Here is a 21,839-nt window from a genome sequence, read left to right as displayed (position 1 = left end):
TCTTTCTGAATCATGCGTATTACAAAAGCATAACTTTTCTGGATGCATAAATTTGTAAATACTCTTACCATAATAAAAATTTCACTTCATATCCCCTTTCTCGAATATTTTGTAGTAATTAGTAAGCTTAATGAACATTAAGAAGAAAATTAGTTGGAGGGAAGTGCAGACTCTGTAAACAACTTAAATGCCACCAAATAGAGGCCATTAAAATCGACAGTTATTTTCTATATTTTCATTATCTTGTGTTTTTTTGTGAGGTGGGTGGGGGGAGGGTGATTATATATATATTAGAACCAACAACTGTAGGACTTGACTGCCAGTATCAGAATTTTACTTTTTTTTTGTACAAGTGTATAAAACTATTAACTCTGCATACACACAGAGAACCCTTATTTGTAATGTTACAGATGTAGTAGATCCCAACCGAGATGGTTATGTATCATTACAAGAATACATGGCATTTATGATAAGCAAAGAAACTGAGAATGTGCAGAGTTCAGAAGAAATTGAAAATGCCTTCCGTGCCATCACAGCAGGTGATAGACCGTATGTCACAAAAGAGGAGTTATATGCGGTAAGATTTTGTGTTATTTAATAAAATAGATTTCTTGTATAAATTTTCCTCCACCAAATCACAGAAACGAAATGTTGAAGTGTTGGTGTCCAAAAATATTTTTACGTAGATAATTTACAAATGGAGACTGTTACAAAATTTTACTAATGGAGTCATTCCACGTCAAATCGCACAGCAATAAAACACGACATTCTCGGAAATGGTCGAATTTTTTTTTCATGAATTCCAGACATCAAATAAGGAGACCCGTACTTTTTTATTTTCACAATTATTAATTATTTGTGTAGTTATGAATATTTGAAGTTACGCAAATTATGCACGCACTGTTACATAAACTCGCTTGGAACTCTGTGTCTACATATAATTGAGATTTGCGGTTTGGCGCATTTGAAAGACGAAATACAACACTTTTTATTACTTTAGGCCTATCACAAATAAATTTAAAATTTGGCCTATTTTTTTAATCGTTTCTTTTTCAAAGCAAAATTAATATATTAAATAGCCAAGTTAAAAATCTGAAAAAAATATAGACTTGTTCGCTGATGTATTATCTGTAAACTACTGCATTTATTAATATGGGATTGGCACCCATACATTTGTAACAATTTATTTTCCGGAGGCATGCACGCGCTCGCGATGCCCAGCTAATGAACTGCTTGCAGCCATAGGCTAGAAGGCTGCCCATGGAAATTCCCCATTGCATCTGATGTCACCATACTAATCATCAAATGATTAATACCTTAAGGAAAAGTAAATATCTTATCTAAAATTATTTTATTATTGTCAGCTCAGGGGGAAGCCCTTCACAGTTTATACTGTAATATAGCCAAATGTTTGATGATAGCAAGACTGGGTAAGGCAGTAAACAGATGGCATGAGAGAAAAATAATCAGTTTGGGTTTGAATTTCGCGCAGTGACGTGACTTCTATACAACATGAGTGATGGTAAAGATCGCGTAATATATAACAAGTGTTTCAATCCATTTACCTTCCTAATCACGCTTTTAAAAAGAAAAGTACACTAAGACGCGTAAGTCGCGACTTATTGATAAAGCTCAATTTAAAGGAGTCTTTGAGTGTGCAAATATGTGATTTGTTCCGTAAAAATCAATCAATTTCCACATAGGTCAGATGAAATTATATGTGAGGCCGGTAGTTCTTGTGATATTAATAAACATGAATCAAATGAAAGTGCGGACAGAGAAAGTGCTTATCCCAGTACTTCTTCTAGCAGTTCTATGGCTACAGTGCTAGAAATCAGTAATATTGAGGAATTAAACAAGAGTTTGATGTCAACAGAATCCCCTATCAAGAAAAGAAATATGCAACAAAACGATACCCCCATGAAAAGTTTCAAAAGTAAAAGGCTTCCTAGCATGTTAAGTTTTTCATGTAGAAGATGCATCATCATCCATTCAAAAGTCAGCCATATTTTATTTTTGACGGAATGCAAAGAAAGGTACAACCTGAAAATTACATAGTTATTGCAGACTTTTCTGAAAATTATTCATTTGTAATACAAGATTCAATACAAGGTGTGCATTGGAACATATGCCAAGCCACAATACAATACAATTTTAATTTTACTTCCTACTTTATTTTATTTTATATTCTCTTATAGGCCTATTAATATTATATCTGAACTGCGACCGAACACGAGCGCTGCTCATTCGGTCTCAAATTTTGTTAATACTACTGCATCTCCTTTTTTTATGTTGATTGTATTATTTTATTTCCATTTCTCTTATTTGTAATTATATTCTTTATTTTGTATATTTAAATAAATAAATAAATAAATCCTTTTGTAGTATATTTCAAAGGAGATACAGAAATTTGTTACAAAAGTAATGTCATCTCAGAAACCATGAAACATGACACCGATCCCTTTCACTTTTTTCAATCCGAAGCAATCAATTTCTTAAAGAAAGAATTCAACGATATGGAAAAAATCATCTACTTTTCCAATGGATCAAGATCACAATACAAAAAAAAAAAAAAAAAAAAAAAAAAAAAATAATTGAAATAATTGCTTACATGAAGACGATTATGGAATTAGTGCTGAATGACACTTCTTTGCAACGTCGCATGGTAAAGGTCCATGTGATGGCATTGGAGATACTGTTAAAAGACTTGCCACGAGAGTTAGCCTATACAAGATCCTATAACAACACCAAAAAAAAAACTGTTTGATTAGTCACAAAAAACATTTCTAACGTGTCATTTATATTTTGTCCATTCAATAAGCACAAAAACCACACTGAAAATTTGCAGGCCAGATACCATAATCTAAAACCAATAACTGGTACATTAAAATTATATTCTTTCATTCCGTTGTCAAAAACTGAAGATTTAGTAAAACAATTTTCTTTCAAGAAAGAAGGTAGGTGAATGAAAATTTAAAGTGTGAATGAAAAGAAACATTTGAAAAGCATAATGTACAATTATTTTAAGATATCATAATAAGTAAATTAGCAGTGTTTCCTCGAGTAACTTGATCCGTACTGGGTGTAATGTTGCAACATTCAGTCAATTATCCAGCGCCGATAAACCTCGTAGCGCTCTTTAACACTTCCCGTCCACTGCTGCTGCGCCGACCACTACACATTCTGTCATAAGTAATTAAATTTCCATTAAACTATTGGAGATCCCATTCTGATTTTTTCTGGAATTATTAAGAATACTTCAGTGCACCTAGTAGGCATTTTTTTATATTTTTAATAGGGCTATTTCACATTGATGTATATGTTTTAAAAATTGAATTATAAAAAAATATTTGAAATAATTATATTAAAATTAGTTAGTAAATATTTAATAAAAGACAGTACTTTAAGCTTTTAAATGCATTTTTTTTTTTTTTTTTTCAAAAAAAATGTAACATCAATATCGTTAGAAATATGACGCTTTAAATGTTGCATTGTGCGACATTTTTAACGAATTTTAACATGTAATATTTTAAAAACATGTGGACTTAGGAGGAAATAAAAATACACTTGTTGGTTTATGAGACCCATAGAGTTGGTAAAAAAAATATAAACACAATCAGAAATATGAAGGTCAAAATTTGTATAATTTTGTGCGATTTGACGTGGAATGACTCATTGGTCTAATGGTTACAGAATTACATTTTTCGAAGTTTACTGGCCGAGAGGTGCACATTTTTAAGAGATGATAATAACCCTTAAAATGTTTCCTTTTAAAGAGAAGTATAATTAGAGATCCTATGTCGTAGATTTATAGCACATCCCTGACTCTTGAATCTAGCAAAGTAGTTGTCATTTGTTCCTTGTCCCACTTCTCATTACTGTGTAGACTTTGTGGACCAATTTCTTGAGAGTACAGGGGCCCCTGTTGACAAAGTGAGGAGCAGCATGGAAAACACATTGCATCAGGCATTCAAAGATCGAATATTTAAGGAACCTAACAGGAGACCACTGTTATAAATAATTAAATACTTACAATGGTGTAACAAATTTGTATTTATTAATAGATCTTATGTTGTAATTAAAATTAATTCTTAACATCTCTGTTCTTATTGCAGAACCTCACAAAGGAAATGGCAGATTACTGTGTGGCACGAATGAAACCTTATGTAGATTCCAAAACGGAAAGACCAATTCCAGGGGCATTGGATTACATAGAATTTACTCGTACACTATTTCAGAATTAATCACATGTTATATATTTATCAGAAGCAATTTTTTATGTACCCTTATTTGTCTGATTCATGAAAATTATTTATATGATAGGAGCTTTTCAACATGGGAGCATGCTTTTAAGTGACAGTATTAAATATTCTGTATAGCAATGTGCACACAGCAAGCATGCTTGCAAATTTGTCACATTTTGCACTCAATTCTGTAACAGGGACTTCTAACATAATAATTACAATGTTATTACTTCTGATTAAACCTTCGTGGAAAACTACAGATAATGTGCTAATAGGCAAAACAGTCTTGTCTAAACTATAAATTTTCTAGAAATATCAAATCTAATGTTAGTATTTCATTAAATATGAAGCAAAAGTTTTTCAGGAAAGCCATGTTTTTGTTTTGCAATACTTAACATGTACAGATATATTAACTTGATTTCTGTGAATGAAATACTTATGTTGGATTTGAAGGTTAACAGCATGCCTGAAAGTTTACTTAAAAAGAATATTAATGGTTAATTTTTTCTGTCTAAAACGTTTGTATGATGATAAAAATTCTTAAATCTGATGCATTTTTTTGCCCCCATGTTAAAAAATACAACTACTTTGGTTTAATTTTTAAAATTAAAATATAGCGCATATCCAGAAACTAAAAATAAAAACTGTCCAGTTATAACCAAGTAGGAAAAATAGGGGAAAATAAAATATATATAAGCTTTGTTATTCTAGATGGCTGTTGAAAAGTATTTTCAAAATAGAGATTACATTATGTATTAAGTATATTTAAGGAGATGAAATACAGCAAGCATAGCATCACAGGATGTAACATAAAACTGTGTTCCTGTTGCTTGAATTGTTTATTTTGCCACTGGAGTTTTATGATATGTATTACATTTTTATTAAGTATGCGTACATAGGAAAAAATTAGACTTATATTACATCCTGTATGCTATAACAATGAGCTACAGTGGGCTGCCAGTTTTTTAATCTATTTTTATGGTGTGTGTTAGGCATAAAAGTCGTGCCTCTTTTTTTCTTTTCTTTTCTTTTTTTTTTTTTTTTAAGTGATATGGAATAGTGTGAAATCGAAGCATTTAATGGAGTAATATGTCAGTGAATGTTATTGTATAGTTATCAAGAAATATTAATTTAAAAACTTTATTTTAAACATTAAAGCAAAGTTGCAGACCCTACCAAAATTAATGTGTCCTAAGTCTGTTGATCACACTGATCAGTTGGTGCTTGGCATAATTACAAAAGACAGCTTTGAAGAATATTGTAATTTGATGTCTCTAAAATACTAAGTTGAAACCATTTCTACGTAACTAGTGACTTGGCTTAAGTTATCATAATAGTTTAGCAATAAAACTCTCAACAGTAACCACTTGCAAACTTTTTATGGGGCCTTGCAAATTTGAATATAAGGCATGGATTAATAATAGAAGAGACAATGTTCATTTTATGTACTGTCCAGTTAAAATAAAATTGAAATAGTTTTAAGTCTATTTGTAATACCAGTACAGTTAAGAAAGAAAAAAGTCGAAAAAATTGCATTTACAATAATCAGCAAATATTAAACATCTGCTTCTTGCAATCTTAAGTGCTTATGTATCTATCATCTCTGTTATGTTGGGGTAAAATGAAACGATAAATATACATTTCAATGGTATAAAAATATGTGAACTTGGCATGTTTTATGTTTCATTCCCTCCCTCTTTTTCTATCAAAATCAAACAGTTTTTAACTTGCGTGGATAGATATGGAGCTACTATTATCTGCCAGAGGTTATGCTGTTTGAAAAGGCTGGACACTTATTCATAGTATCATTACTGATAAATTCAACCTTATTAGGAGCCTTTCAATATAATCAAACGAAATAGTGGTGGTGAAATGATGACAAGGGAAAAGAATGAGAACCCACCTTAGCATCATTCTTGTTTGATGCAAATTCACTTGGTCTTGCTGGGATTTGAATTCTTGTGCCCATCATGGAAAGTTAATGCTCTGGCATTTTCATCAAATAATGCTCTCAAAATCCTACTTTTCTCTTTATACTTTACAAATATAAATACACAAAATTGTTGTCTTACATTTGAGTATATTTGAAGGGTTCAGATCCATAGTGGGCCAAGCGCCATTTATTAAAAACAGAGAAATCAAGGGTTAAAGTTGTGTGAATACCATAGTTTAATGAATAGTGGCATACAGTAGCAGCTCGTGAACTTGTACATACAAATTTCACTTCTTGATACCATTACTAATAAGTATAGGACAAAAATAAATGCACTACATATCGAAAAACCAAAACTTTCTCACTTAGTTGGGAGATGTCTGTGGCATCATTTACTAATCGCTAAAAAAAATTAATACCATCGATTTCAGTCTGAAATTCTGATCGGCAGACACTCAACTTGCAATCTACCAGTTCATTCTGAATTGTCTTAGAATTACCTTTAAACAGTGGCATGTTCGAAATGATTTTTGAGAGGTTCGTTAAGATTAGTCACAGACTGTAGCAACTCACGAAATAGACCAGAGTTCTTCAAATCGTTTTTTCATCATGTCGAGGGAAATTATCCAAATCAACTTTACAGGGAGTTATACCTGAAAATCTTGATTTGCATAATACACGTCACTGTTTGTTAACAGAAAACCACAATTTAAGTCATACGGAGTTAGTGTGCACTCGAAGTTGGTTGCTTGACAGTTGTCAGCCCACTTTGAGGTCTGTGGATATAGAGGGAAAAATTGGATCGGTGTCGGTTAGAGTTCCCGAGTAGCTCAGTGGTAGAGCGTTGGTACGTTAAACCAAAGGTCCCGGGTTCGATACCCGGCTCCGGAACAATTTTTCCCTCGAAATTATCCAAATCAACTTTACAGGGAGTTATACCTGAAAATCTTGATTTGCGAGATAATAGTACATATTCCCGGCCATATGAAATATAAACCAATTTACCAGTAAAAGCTGAAACAATTCTTCTACAAATTAAAATAAATATTATTTTTATTTTCCTCTCAAAGCAGGGAGTGCTGCAGCTCCACAGCTCTTATGGACGAGCTGCCCTCTGGTGACATACCATTTAGTTTTAATATCCATACTTTATATTGCCTGCTATAATATGTTTCATTGAATTATGGTAATCACTTTATTTTAACCCTCGTTTTCTCCATTTTTAATATATGGCACTTGGCCCACTATGGCTCTGAATCCTTCATTTGGTAAGACTTTTTTGTCGCCATGTTTCCAGAGGTCCCTTTTTTAAGCTGTTCCTGTGGCACGTTTTTAGTAAACTTTCAGAGTTCAATATTTCTCAAGACAGTTGCACCTATTAGCATCGTGCATGACAGGTACTATGTTCAGTCCCAGATCACATATAGATTGCTCATTCTTATGTTAAAATCATTTGCACTTTGAAGAGAACAACCACCAGGATCGTCACCCATCTGCCATAAACGAAGTCGCTAATGCAATTCAAACGAGAGTTATGACGTGACTCCTTATGTAACAATTAGATGGCAGCGTAGTAACCCTGACAAAAGTTGTTACCATCAAAGCCTAACGCCGAGCAATTTGGGTATATATGATCTAGGGTTCAGTTCACGTTTGTTGAATATGGCAAAGTTCGATATTAGCCGATCTTTGCTCTGCAGGAGGAGGCCTGTCGTGTGTCTGTCCTCCACTCCCATCCCTTCATATTTTAACTGCTTAAGGATTTTAACACAGCTCTTGTGATTACTTTTTCATATGAAATAAGACAAAGTTTGTAGTGTCTTTGTTGCCTCTCTGATGTTTGAACATTTCTTGAATAAAGCATGCAAGAATTCTTGGATAATAAAGATAATTTTTGTTGAGTACAAAAACAGAATTCGTGCATATCAGTTTTTTTTTTTTCTTCTTCAATTAAATTTCAACTTGTATGTTAAATCTGAGGGCAAACTTTACATTACCATGTCATAGGGTAACATGGGTATTTATGTACTAACGAAGTATGAGTATGGATGCATGAGGTACAAGGACTCTGATTTTATCATCTACAAAAGATAATTATAAAATTCATTGACATAGAATGGAAGTGAGCTAATGAATGTCATATGTGACAGAGTAATGTAATTTTTCTTACTTTGTACACTCATAGTTACAAGCAGACTTTGGGTGATATGAATAAAGTAGAGTCTGCTCACAAAATTCGCAAATTTTGGAGTTCTGCTTAGTTTGGTGTCAATAAAAATGTTATCGGATATCTTGGTCTTGGTGTTGAACCTCTGACCCTGAGTAAGAGGCAGAGACACTTTGTCGGTGAGTTGACTGAATCTACTTCCTGGGAATAAAGTACAACTCGCACTCACTTTATTGAGCTCTAACTGAGAGTTTTCTAAGTCACCTACAGATGACTCCAGTTGCGTGTGAGATATGATGTGGATATATGAAATAAGAATGGAATATAAAATCCATAGAGGAAGTAGCATTTAATATTATAAAACTTTGTACAAGTTCAATAGGCAAAATGTAGAATGGTTGACAAATAATTTACTTGGGAAATATCAGGAGAAAAGAAGTGGTGCATTACAGCATGATAAGAGAATGAGAATATTCTTGCTAACTTGAATGATCCTGGTTTTCAAACTGGAGTTAGAGGAGCCCAGTTCTATTTTAATGCCTGGGCAAGCACGGCGACCACTGATGGCCTCAAAATAATAATAATAAATGTAGGGTCAGACCAAGTATTGATTTTTGTAGCAAAATTATTCACTGAAAAATAATGGATGGTATTATTTTGTTGCTGCCTCTCTGTCCTCCCTGCTTCGACAATACTGTACTAGCATCTCTGTTGTTAGGTTAATGTATGCATCACTATTTGCCAGGGGCCTTCATTTTGTTTCTATTGCTACAGTGCTTAAAATATTCTGGTGGTAAAATAGCTGTGAAATAGGTTCAAGAAACTCTTAGCTGGATCCCTCATTAGGAGTTTTTCATTTCCTCCTCAATTTTACCTACTTTTCTGTGAAGTAAGATTTGAGTTTAACTTGCTACTGTATGTTTTTTCAGTATTCACTTAACCAATCGAGGAATGTTTTATTTTTTTCAAAAGTCACTAAGTGCCTCAAACTAAATTTGTCAAAAAATGAGTTCGTTATGTGATCAAAAAATATTATCCCCAAATATTTTATTCGGCTCAACTGCAGTATTTGTCCCTCTATGCTCTTAACATCTGAAGGAGTGCCACTTGCGCATTTTGTGCTACCAACCTTAAGTCATTTGCCACCACTGTGACAAAAGTTGTTACTTATGCCAATTTTCCTCTCGATAAAAATCCACTTCAGGTCGAACAAAAAGTACAAGATGCGCGAAAAGTATAAAAGTTGCTGTCCTATTCCAAAGATTGTGTTTGAAGTAAGGAAGGTTCATCTATGGAACCGCCAACATAGGAACCTATTAACGCCGAGTTCGAGCACCGAAAATATATAATTCATCATTATAGGTATTGAAAAAAGGAAAAATCTAAAAACTTGTGTACATAATAAACCTTCTCTGTTAAATCAGTAAACAGTTTGAACCCATTTTACTAGGATTTTACACGGAATTCCTTCACCTTTATTATAAAGAATAAAATTACTGTGCTCGAACTCACGAAATAATGCCCTCATTCCCCTCTTGAAATCTGGTCAGGCTGCGTCGTCAAAGATTCCATAGATGAAACACAAACATTTGCAACATAACAACTGCCATTTGGTATGTTCAGCTACTGCGAAATGTACGTGCTAAAGTGGTGTAAGTACGAGGCACTGTTAGCACAGTGTAATAGATACAGTCACGCAACTCATACGTATAAAATATGCCAACATTTGACAGCTGGCACGACAGTAGCCCTCTAGCGGCAGGCAAGTTAAAAGTGTGCACACGACATATGATAACACATCAGGAAACGGGTTTTGCGTAATTTATTTTATATTTTTATGCTATACAATAAGTGTATATGGTTCTTATTAATTCTACTTTAGAATCCTGGAAGAATTTCACACGCAGTTAATCTACAAGTTTCAGAAGCTGGGAATAAACGTAATTCTTTCTGCTCCTTACAACTGAATCATGGCTCTGATCACATATCATGGTTTGAAATAATATAATTGTTCGTGCGTTGTCGGTTAATTCAATTCATTCCTAAATATATTTATGAATCATTGGAACTTTGTATTTCCTGTGAGAAGAGTAAAAATTAGTAGCTTCAAAATTGTAGGGAATATCTCGTAGGGTACATCGCGTGGTAAACTCCTCTCCCTGTTTCCTGAGAAATTAACGATTTTGCATACCGCAAATTGGGGTAAACTCGGCCGCTGAGGTAAACTTGAAAATAAAGAAAAGGGGATGATTTAAACATTAATATGAAGTTCATTATTTTTCCATTTCTTAAGAACCAGTATTTCCTTTATTATTTTGAGTCACAAATAGTGCTGATGTAAAGGTTTAAATTTTTATGGCAAGTTTACCGCATTTTACATTACATTTCCAGTTTTCACACATAATGCCTAATTTTAACTTATCCTACCTATATCATACGTAATTTACATGCACTTACTGTTAATATGACGTAGGTGAGAAATAAATGAACACACAATTTTGTTGAAAAAATTGTAACTTCAATTAACTCAGAAAATGTAGGCCTAATTTTATTTTCAGACCAGAAGTGGTGTAAGTCAAAAATGGGTAATAAGTGGTTAAAGTAAACATTCTGTAAAATACACCGCAAAGTGGCAGTTAATATTGAATGTATTTAAACTATTGAGTCAGTGAATAGCACGAAAGATATATTAATTGCTACTTTGCACTGCATTTCACAGAATTTTTACTTTAAACCTCATTACCGGTACCTGATTTTGATTTACACCACTTCTGCACTGAACGGCTCAAATAATCACTGGGAATGTAAAATCAACACCAATAACAGTCATGCAAATTATTATAGAAAAGATTGCTTTTTATATTAAATTTTAAAAGTCTCTTTTATTTCTTGAGAACTTAATACATCTGCCACATGAATCTACACCAACACATCAGAAATTTATCGACACAGTCTGGATTTATTCAAGAAGTGAATATTTTGCAAAAGGATTACTATACTCCATGAATTCTTGCAAAATTAACACCATGATATCTACTTGAATGCTATATAACATTCAACTTTTGAAAAAATATAAAGAAAAAAACACGAATACAAAAATTATGGAATTACTTGCGTTAAAAACTGTAGATACATTATCCAAAATCGGAATGGTTACACATTTACACATATGATCTCTGCAAAAAAATAATATACTGTAACAGGTATTTACTTTGTTTTTATTTAAACTGTCCTTCCTGACATACAAATAGGTAACTGATAAGTAATAAATGTTTCATAAAACACAATACGTAGGCTACCTACAACGTGGATTATTGGTTATGACTGAGTTATGATTTTCTCTTGGTCTTTAGGGAATCTGAAGAACGACAAATTCGGAGATTTAAACTTGTTGTTACTGCAATTTTCGTCATTGCACACATTGCCTTTATTCCTACGCATGATTAAAACGTTATTATAACATCTCGCATCCCTTTAAAGCACGTGCTGGCTGTATCAACCCTATGACCAGTGCCTTGCCTGCCACTTGGGCGCTAGTGTCGCGAATGTTGGCAAAAAAAGTGTTGAAGTTGCGAGACTGTATGTATTAGACTGTGACTGTTAGTAACTAGCATTATCTATGGGATGTAGCTCCTTTACTTACCTGTGTGTTATGCATGCCCAGTGTCACATCATTCAACTTATAAAAATTTCTTGTGGGACACTAGGTGCAGTTTCTCCTTTTATTCTTTTACTGGCATTTTGTTTATTAAGATACTAATTCTATTTTAAAATTTATATATATATATGGAAAAGTGAGAGTACGAAATTTACTGCTTTTCTTCTTTCTTTCTTTCTTTCTTTCTTTCTTTCTTTCTTTCTTTCTTTCTTTCTTTCTTTCTTTCCTCTCAAAAGTCGCTAATTGCCAAGATGTTGAAACATGGCATGTTTGTCAATATTTAAATTTTTAGTTTTTTCCTCCATTTTTTTTTTTTTGCTCATTTTATTTTTAGCTTGTATTTAATTTATATTACTATATTCTAATCCTTATTTTATTAATTTTTTGTCTTTATGTAACCATTTGAACAAAGTACTTGCAAAGTAAAAAATACAATAATATTACAATTTAAAAAAAAAATAAAGTCTATTCATACAACAATGATAATTGAACCACTTGTATGAAAAAGGAATGAAGTCTCTGTTTGCTACAATAACCGGAAATATATTATTTCTTTCCTGAAGCAGTCACACGTAAATTAGTGCCTAAAATGATAAGAGTCTCCAAGTAATAGTGAGAATCAGTCAGAACATTCTTATTATAAAATAAGGAAAATTGTTATGGATTTTCTCAAAAAACAGGTGCTTCGACATAGTCTTTTCCAATCAGACATTCAATTTAATATGGATCTCCAGTAACGTCTTTGTAAAATTCTTTAGCTAATATTGGTACTGTACAGGTATTTAAAAATACTTCATGAGGTTCAAGACATCCTTGTTCTCCTTACTGATCGTAATCTTCTTGGCAAAGTAGCTGTGTTCATTATTTACTGGATACGGTTTGATATTAATCTCTCATCAACATGAACTCCATTGTAGGTGTCCACAACTGACAGCAGTAGGCCTACTTTGTTGTTTGTTCTTTAAGTCATCACTCGTTGGGCTGTAATTTTAGAAGGCATGAAAAGTAATAATACAAGTCAATTTATCTTTAAAATATTAGTACTATTTTCATTACTACATATTTTTTTAAACATTTTTATATGTATTGTTACAATTAGTTGCATTATTACAATTTAAAACTCTGTTTCATTCTCGTAGTACAATTCGCGTCACTTATGTTCCATTGTAGTCTCTGCCCACGAGGATCTTTGCTAGCTTGCTGCGCTATAAGTAGCTAGTAATTTAGTCTTCTGCTAATATATATTTTACATTATTGATCTAAATGTGAAATGCTATGTAGGTAATGTGAGCATTTTTTAATATTGAAGTTGTAAACAAACTCAACTTTAATATTAAAAAATGCTCACACATTACCTTCACTCGTAATACTAACTCTCTGGATTACACGTATAGCATAAATAACACAAAGTTAGAAAGGGTCACTTCAGTAAATGATTTAGGAGTGGTAATCTCTCATGACCTATCCTTTCTAACACATATAAAAGGAATTGCGAATAGAGCCTTCAAACTGGTAGGTTTCATCTACAGGAACTCAAAAGATTTCAGGAATGTTGAAACTGTCTTAAAAATATATAATTGTTTAATACGAAGTAAATTAGAGTATGCATCTATAGCTTGGAACCCTCACTATCACTCACACTCGGTCATTCTAGAGAGAGTACAGAATAAAATCCTAAAACTGCTATATATGAAAAAACATTCATGTTACAACATATTCCAATCTTATGAATCCATGCTGGTTGAATTTAATGTACCATCTCTCAGTTGTCTCAGGATAAGAGCACAACAAATGTATTTGTTCAAAACCATAAATGGCTTAATAGACAACCCTGATCTTCTACAGCTAATTAGTTACAATATTGGTAAATCAAATTTGACAAAACGATGTCTCTTTTATTTACAGACAACAAAAACACTACCGGTATCTCATAAAATATCTCCACTTTTATTAATGCTTCGAACTTACATCATCTATCAAATAAACAGGATTTAGATTTTTCGTTATCGTACATTACTTGAAACACATGTTCTGTGTTGGTGAGTTTTTTTAATAAATTAATTGAGCCTATTGGGCCTGCTGTGTAGTGCTGTATATTGAATTTATTAACATGGTGTTGTATTTGCTCTGCAATTTGCCAATTATAGCTAAGCCTACATTTGCATTTTTGGCTGTGATGTCTGTACTTGGCTCTTTTTGATTTGTTTTTATTTGGTGTTTTTCATTTATATCTGTATCTGCCTTTTTTATTTAGATGGTATCTATTTGTTTTTTCCTTTCTCTTTCCATTTTTAATTTGTAATTACACTTGTATCTGTTTTACCTCTTTTTTTCGTGTTGTATGCAATATTTTTTTTTTATCTGTACTGTCTATTGTAATTGGGGCTTTGCCCTGTTATGGACATAAATAGATAAATAAATAAATATTGCATATTCTATTCTGCTTATAATGTAGTTTGCATTTATCTACTTCTGCTTTAAAAATGATCAAGAGCAAATATCAAGTTTTGTAAAAGATCACAGTTTTTTATTGTCTTATAACTGCAGCAATAATCAATTTTTCCTAAAACTGATTTCACAGGGATATGTGTAATAACATGAATGTTGATATGTAACCGTCAACAACTCAGTTTTTAAAATTTTGGCATTTAGCATCTTTTGAAAAACTCTCCTCAATTCAGGTTCTTCAGTTTCGGGTAGATTTCTTCAGCAACTTGTCTGGAGCTAGTCTCTAAGGGCCGTATTCATAGACATTTTTAGCGCGGGCTTGCGGTGGATGATCAGCATTTTTCGTATTCATAAACCAGTGTTAGCAATAGGATATGATTTGAATTCTGTACTAGTAACCAGTGGCTAGCCGGGGCTAGCTTAGTACGCTCGTAGCGCGTGCTGCGAAATGTCTATGAATAGCACCCTAAGCTTACTAACAGTGGGTTTAGGAGCAATGAGAGAGATTTCACAAAGAGACCCTGAACATGAAAATTTTTCAGCTCATCTTCACTACTGTTGTGGAGAAATGAAGCAGCAGCACTGAAGGAATCAGCTGCCTGAGACCTAAGGAACTCGAACATGATGTCACAATTTTCAGCTAACCAATCCACGGCTTCCAATTATGAATTTCATCTGTTGGAACAGGCATTGGGAATAATCAAATCTTTGACTCTTTCACCTGGAGAAACTGTTAAAAAGCATGTCTCTTGCATGTACAAAGGCTGGTTTCGCTGTCACCATGAATTGATTCAGTGAAGACGGACAGTTCTTCAACACATTCCAACAAGAAGTACTTTATGTGCCCAACACTGAATGTGAATAATAACATAGGCACCGACTTTCGAAAATGTTTAGGCATGGTTTTCTAAAACACCATTGCGCAAGTCATTCTTGTAGTCGATGAGCACTACTACTACCACCAACACTACGACCACCACTTTTACAATCACTACCTTTACCTTGACTCTTACTCCTACCACTACTAGCCACCAGCATAGCTCAATCGGTAGTGTGCTTGTCTGGGACCTGGCATTTTGTTTTGGGGCGTGGGTTCGATTCCCATTTGGGAGGATTACCTGTTTGGGTTTTCCCTAGGTTTTTCTCAACTGTAAGACGAGTGTCAGGTAATCTATGACAAATCTTCGGCTTCATCGCACCAGATACCATCTCGCTAACACCAAATCCATCAACGCTAATAATATTTATTTATTTATTACATTTAGAGTTGCCAACCCTCCCATATTCCCATATTTGTCCCTAATTTTTAATAGTCTCCTGGTTTCCGTATTATTCTTCTCTTTGAGCATTTTTCTCCCTTATTTTTGCATAATGTAAAAATTTTTATTGTAAACATTTGATTTTGCCGTGAATAATGATTGATTTTATAGGCTATGAAGAATTTTGTTGTTCAAGAAATGCATTAAAATGCAGTATGTATACTAACTGGTTCCACAGTGAAGCAAGCGGTAGTATTTGACCCAGCAGCGATGTAAAGTTGGTACTGTGTAATGCCTGGTTTGAACATGTAGGAATATCACAGTCTAGTATATACAGTCACGAAGCTTGTGTTGTGAGGGTGCTAGGAACAATAGACTGTGCCGGTACTATTTCACATTGCCTGTAATGAGGCGATATTAGCGATCCTAGTGGTTAGAAACTACTATCTATGGATGCATATTTACTACATATTGAGCTTCGTGACTATATACTTACAGAACCTAACATCGAAACCATTCCAAATACACAACGGAGTTCGTCAAGGAGAAGCATTAGCATGCCTCCTATTCAATATTGCATTGGAAAGTGTCATCAGGAAGTCTGAAGTGCAAACACGGAGCAACATTTTTTTATAAATCCACACAAATATTGGCATTTGCGGATGACATTGTCATTATTGGCAGATCCATGAAATATGTAAAGGAAGTGTTCCTTTCCTTGGAACAGGCTGGAAAAGAAATAGGCCTCATCATCAACGAAAGGAAAACAAAATATATGTTGGCAGATAATGGAAAGATAGGAGACAAAATAGACAGCCTGCAGATATCATATTATAATTTTGAGAAAGTTGACAACTTTACATATTTAGGATCAGTGGTCACTAGCGATAATAACATGTCCAAAGAAATCTCTAATCGATTAATGAAAGCAAACAGAGCATATTCCGACTTGAAATATCACTTTAGTTCGCATGCTCTATCCAGGAAAGTAAAAGTTATTCTTTACAAAACATTAGTGAGACCAGTTTTGACATATGCGGCAGAAACATGGTCAATCTCCAAAAACGATGAAAAAAGATTGGAGATTTTCGAAAGAAAGATTCTGCGAAGGATCTATGGCCCAACATTTGAGGAAGGACTCTGGAGGAGGAGATGCAACTATGAATTATATAGACTTCTAGGAGAGCCAAATATAATCAATACAGTTAAAACTAGCAGATTGAGGTGGGCAGGACATGTAATACGCATGGACCCAAGTGAACCTTGCAAAAAAATTGTAATAACAAATCCGGGAGGTCAGAGAAGACTCGACCGCACTTGCGGTGGATTGATGGAGTGGAAGAAGATGCCAGAAAGTTGGGGTGCAAGAATTGGAAGGCTGCTACACAAGATAGAGACGGATGGCGACAATTACTAAGGGAGGCCCAGGCCCACCAAGGGCTGTAGCGCCAATGATGATGATGATGATGATGACTGTATATACTAGACTGTGGGTATATTACATCTCTCTCGCTCTCTCCCACTCTCCACCATTCAGTGTGGCTAAGGTCATTGACTCTACCTGCATGATACCAATACAACTGCTCGAGTCCCCGCATTCTGCTTGCCACTTCTTGTGTGGAGCCAGTTAGTATACGCACTATAGAAAGTAATGTGTGCCAGAAATGGGTTTTAGTGCTCATCCATCTAAAATCAAGCCGTGTTAATGCAACAAAAAAACTGACTAGTTTTGTTCTAAGCATACCAAGTAATAATGCTTGTGCAAAGAGGGTGTTTCATCTCATGAACAATAATTGGACAGAATTTAGAAACATGAGCAAACATTTAATCAAATCAGAGTTGAAAACTGCAGTGGACTTCAACTATTATGCAAGACAAAATCTGTCTCAAAATACTCTTAATTTATGCCTAGCTGCCGAAGTGTAGTATGAATTTTTTTTTTTTGTTTGGTAACTGAACCCAATAATTGATCTATTTTTATACATGAAATTTTGTCGATTTCTTAGTCTCCTGTATTCTCGTCAAAAAAAGTTTGCAACCCTAATTACATCATTCTGTATTCACAGCATGGCAGATTAGATGTAATGCTAATATAGTTTATAGATTGTCGTTAAATAACGAACTAAAATGAATACTACACTACTACTATAAAATGTCTAAAATGGGAATTGCCCAATTACATAACATTGTAACAAGTAGTTATTTCGAAATATTCAACAAAGAGCACAATGTCATTGTCATTTAAAATGAAACCAAAGAATGATCACGCTATTACTACTGTTTTCATTATGCCAATTATTATTATTATTATTACTACTACTATTATTATTACTATTATTATTATTATTATTATGCCTACTATTAATAGTAATATAGCTGTAAACTTCTTACCTAGATTGAAAGCATCTGGAGTGTTCCTCCTGACTGTCAACTTGGTAAATTCGTTGAAGATCAGTTCAATGTGTAATTTCTGAGTCAGATCAGAATACAAATATGAGCAAATCAACATGATTTAATCGATTCTGTTTCACTGTGGACCTTGTGTATGTTTTGAGTCTTCTAAGAGTTGAAAATGACAGCTCCGATGTGCATATTGAAATAGGATTAGTCAAAATTAGTTACACTAATTTAACAATTAATTTCGAGATCATATTCTTCGTTGTTTTCTTGCTCCAGGTTGGTTAAGTATGTTAGCATACACTCGAAATTCTCAAAGACCACATCATTTTGTTTTTCTACATCTGTATCTTTATGCAGAGTTCTCGCTATCAAAATAACTTCCATAAAATGATTCTATTGCAATTATTCAAGTGCGTTACATATGCATGTAGCGCATGAAGTATGTTGGCACTTGAGTCCTGCATAACCGGTTACGAAAGATAGAACAGACAGATTGCTACTGAACACCTGGCGCTATAGACAGTATGCAAAGCTCGTCCATCTAGCGGAGTAGTCCAATGTTCGGTTTAACGAATGTCTGAGTCTCACTTGGGTGGATGGCTCTGGATCATGAACGACAGATAATATTGAGCCATCCAGGAGTTCCAAGAATTGAAAGAACGCGATTATCATTGTGTACCTTTCAGATGATATTTCCTCCTTTCTTCTCATTGATTGAAGCACGCATAATGAAACTACAATCATTAGAATTGAGAGTGCATTTATTTTTGTTAATAACTTGTTATCTCCATAAAAACGATTTATTAGAGAAATAATAATACATCCACTTAGAATAATTAAAAGACATAGGCTTTCAGAGGTAGCCTATGTATTTTGAGTTTAAAGTATGAACGTTACAGTAGTAAGTGTGTACATATTTGCTCTTCTCTTTTGTAAGTAATTGTAATTTATTTTAATCTTGTATTTGTTTACACATCAGATTTCATCTATGCATTATGCTTATTTCCTTTGTTGTTACCGGTATTCATTAGTTGATTTATAATGAGGCATCTAGAATCAAAACCCTCCAAGTCCATAAAACAAAATTTGTGGGAAAATGGAAAAAACGGTTTCCATATGAATAAACATTCTTGGGATATAAACAATGCTTTTATCAAGTATTTTATTATCATTAGATACATTCAAACAAATTACAGGATTGCCCCTTCATTGAAAGTAACAAATTCATGAGGTTAAATTAGCACCTAATTGATTTTGAAACTGAAAAGTGTATTTGGAGGCTTTTGAAAGTAAGAGAATTAGTTCTAAGCATACAAATGAGTCAAAAAGGAAATCATTTTAACTTAAACCTTACAAATTATGTAGGCAATGAAAACCCTGACATGAATTATGATTATGCACATGCTTTAAACATAACAGCAGTATAAATTTGAATACATGTTACACTTTTTAAGTTCATACAGATTTTACACAATATTGTCACATTCCTCTTCCTCCAGAGTAACAGTTTCTTCTTCGTCTTCTTCTTCTTGTTCTTCACGTTCAATGGTACTTCTTGAATTTATAATCTTCACATAAAATTTCAATGCTTTTGCCAATCAGGCCCAAAGTGCTTCTCCAAAAGTTTGGTCACGTTTTTACCTTAAGTGAGTTCAAAGGCACTACAAGGCTTAGAATATCAGGATCAATCGTTTTGAAATTCTATTGCTTTTTCTTGTTACTATCTTGCAACAACGGTGTCAGTTCTATAGTTAAACTCATCTTGCACTGTTATCTGTTCTTTCAGTACAGAGCGTCTTAAAATAAATCTTTTACAGTGTGACGGCGGTGGTACGATCATCCACTCCTCCTCTTTATCTTTCTTATATTGGCTGCTTTCGCCAGGTGGATGGCACATTGAAAGGATTGGGTGTGCGTAGTGGAAGACTTTTAGAATGAATAGTGTGAATTTGTAAAACAAATATAATTAACAATAATAAGTAACAATGTACATAAATGAAAAATGAAATAACAATAAACATGAAATAGATGAGAGAAAATAGGACAAACTAATCTGAAATGATATTCCCAGGATATGTAAATCATGTAAGTATCACAAGGCTGAGGCCAACACACTTATAAGTGATTAAACCATCTAATATGGCCGTCTCTCGACCATCAGTGACTAACCTATTAACCATATGTTCATGAACCACTCTCTAAATATATATATATATAAACTGAGTATGAATCTGAACACAACACCCAGCCAGCACATTAACTTAATACATGATCCATTCGACCATAGATACCACTCAGTCTGACTAACCAAACTAAAAATACATGTACACTCAATAAGAGACAATCTCTACCCAGCATAAGGCATTACATGACAGATCACTATACATTACCCATTGCACATATTGCTCACATAAACTGTGCAAATAGCACTAACACAAATCTCTGCACTTTACAAAATGAATTCCCAACGGAGAGACAGAGGGATGGAGACAGATGCACGTAATAAGTAACGGACGATAATTCCAATTTCAAGGATCATTTAAATAGCAACTAAACTCGACGCACATGATAAGAAAATAGTGGCGAAGGAAAGCAACAATCAAAATGGAGCAGGGAAAACACTAAAACCATATGTGAGACCGTAATCGCTGCCTTATCACTCTAACCGTCTCAGAACATGAACTCACATTTCAAATCATATCTCCTTACATAATTCCCAATACAATTTACCTCAAACACATATATCTCACAAATATGTTACTCAATGCAAATACTAAAACTTGCCCCCAAGACGTATCACTAGCAAGCGATGTTTCAAACTACGATCCACTAAAATCCCAAACACACACGACGCAATTTAACTACTCCACTGATCTATCTCCAGCACATACAAAGCCCGAGTCACGTTGCCTATATCTGCCGCATACCAAAATCCTAAGTCTTGTTAAATGTTTCTGTCGCGTACAAGAGCTTGAATCTGAGCCAATTGTTTCCGAATATCTCCCGCGTATGAGAGCCTAAATCTTGTTAAGTGTATCTGCTGCGTACCGGAACCGGAGTGACATTCCGTGTATCTCCGTTAAAACAGGTAAACTCTCTCCCCCTCTATCCTCGTGAGACGTAATGACCCGGCCAATAGGATTATTTGGAAAGAACAAATGAAGGGATTAATAGCGCTATCTATTCTGTGACGTCTGAGAGCGCTCTGACGGATGAAGTGACGTACTAGGTAAACGGCCGTGGTAGTAGGCACGTCGCACTCTCCCCCACTGCGCTGAATTTCAACCGGTGAACCAGCAACGGTTGAAATTATCCATGGACGTTGGGTATAGTATCAATTAGCTGGAATTCCAAATGCCACGGTATCCTTGCGCGGCATCAATACGGCTCCAGGTATTGGGAAATCTACATCCCCAATTCGGGCACCTCGGCCCACCCCGACGATTCTCAGCAACTTAAATGGCCCCGGGTCACTCCCCGGTACTTCCTGACTGAACTCCGGCAGCCTCAACTGGAGGAACTCTGTCACTCCAGAAACCGATGCCCTCTGCTCTAGAATGGATGTCCGGAGCGGCATCCCGTTAGTTGCTGCAACCGATGATACTGGATCCTAAGTCCAAACTGGTTCCCACAAACCAGTCGTCGCTCGTAGAACTGCAACTAGTAGAAGAAGAATAAGTAGTAACTCCAAAGACACTTGGAGGATAAAACAGATGCCAACTGGTCCCCA

General features: G+C 34.3%; 1 protein-coding gene and 1 long non-coding RNA gene across 8 annotated transcripts in view; one reads left to right on the top strand and one right to left on the bottom strand.

Annotated features, from left to right (window-relative positions):
* alpha-Spec (alpha spectrin) overlaps positions 1-5,903 on the top strand; it is a 333,133-nt gene extending 327,230 nt beyond the window's left edge. For all 7 annotated transcript variants that reach the window (XM_069839770.1, XM_069839771.1, XM_069839768.1 and 4 more), the window contains 2 exons: positions 411-577; positions 4,116-5,903. In XM_069839770.1, the coding sequence (XP_069695871.1) occupies positions 411-577; positions 4,116-4,244 (296 nt within the window). In that variant the 3' untranslated portion in view covers positions 4,245-5,903. The remainder of the gene's footprint in view (positions 1-410; positions 578-4,115) is intronic.
* A 13,755-nt stretch (positions 5,904-19,658) lies between these two features.
* LOC138709190 (uncharacterized) overlaps positions 19,659-21,839 on the bottom strand; it is a 45,413-nt gene continuing 43,232 nt past the window's right edge. Inside the window, exon 3 of the long non-coding RNA XR_011334864.1 lies at positions 19,659-21,769. This is a non-coding gene — a long non-coding RNA (uncharacterized lncRNA). The remainder of the gene's footprint in view (positions 21,770-21,839) is intronic.

This window comes from Periplaneta americana, chromosome 11 (assembly GCF_040183065.1).
Source record: "Periplaneta americana isolate PAMFEO1 chromosome 11, P.americana_PAMFEO1_priV1, whole genome shotgun sequence".
Taxonomy (NCBI): Eukaryota; Metazoa; Arthropoda; class Insecta; order Blattodea; family Blattidae; genus Periplaneta; species Periplaneta americana.
The sequence above is the reverse complement of the archived record's forward strand: the minus strand, read 5'-3'. Positions and strand labels throughout refer to the sequence as shown.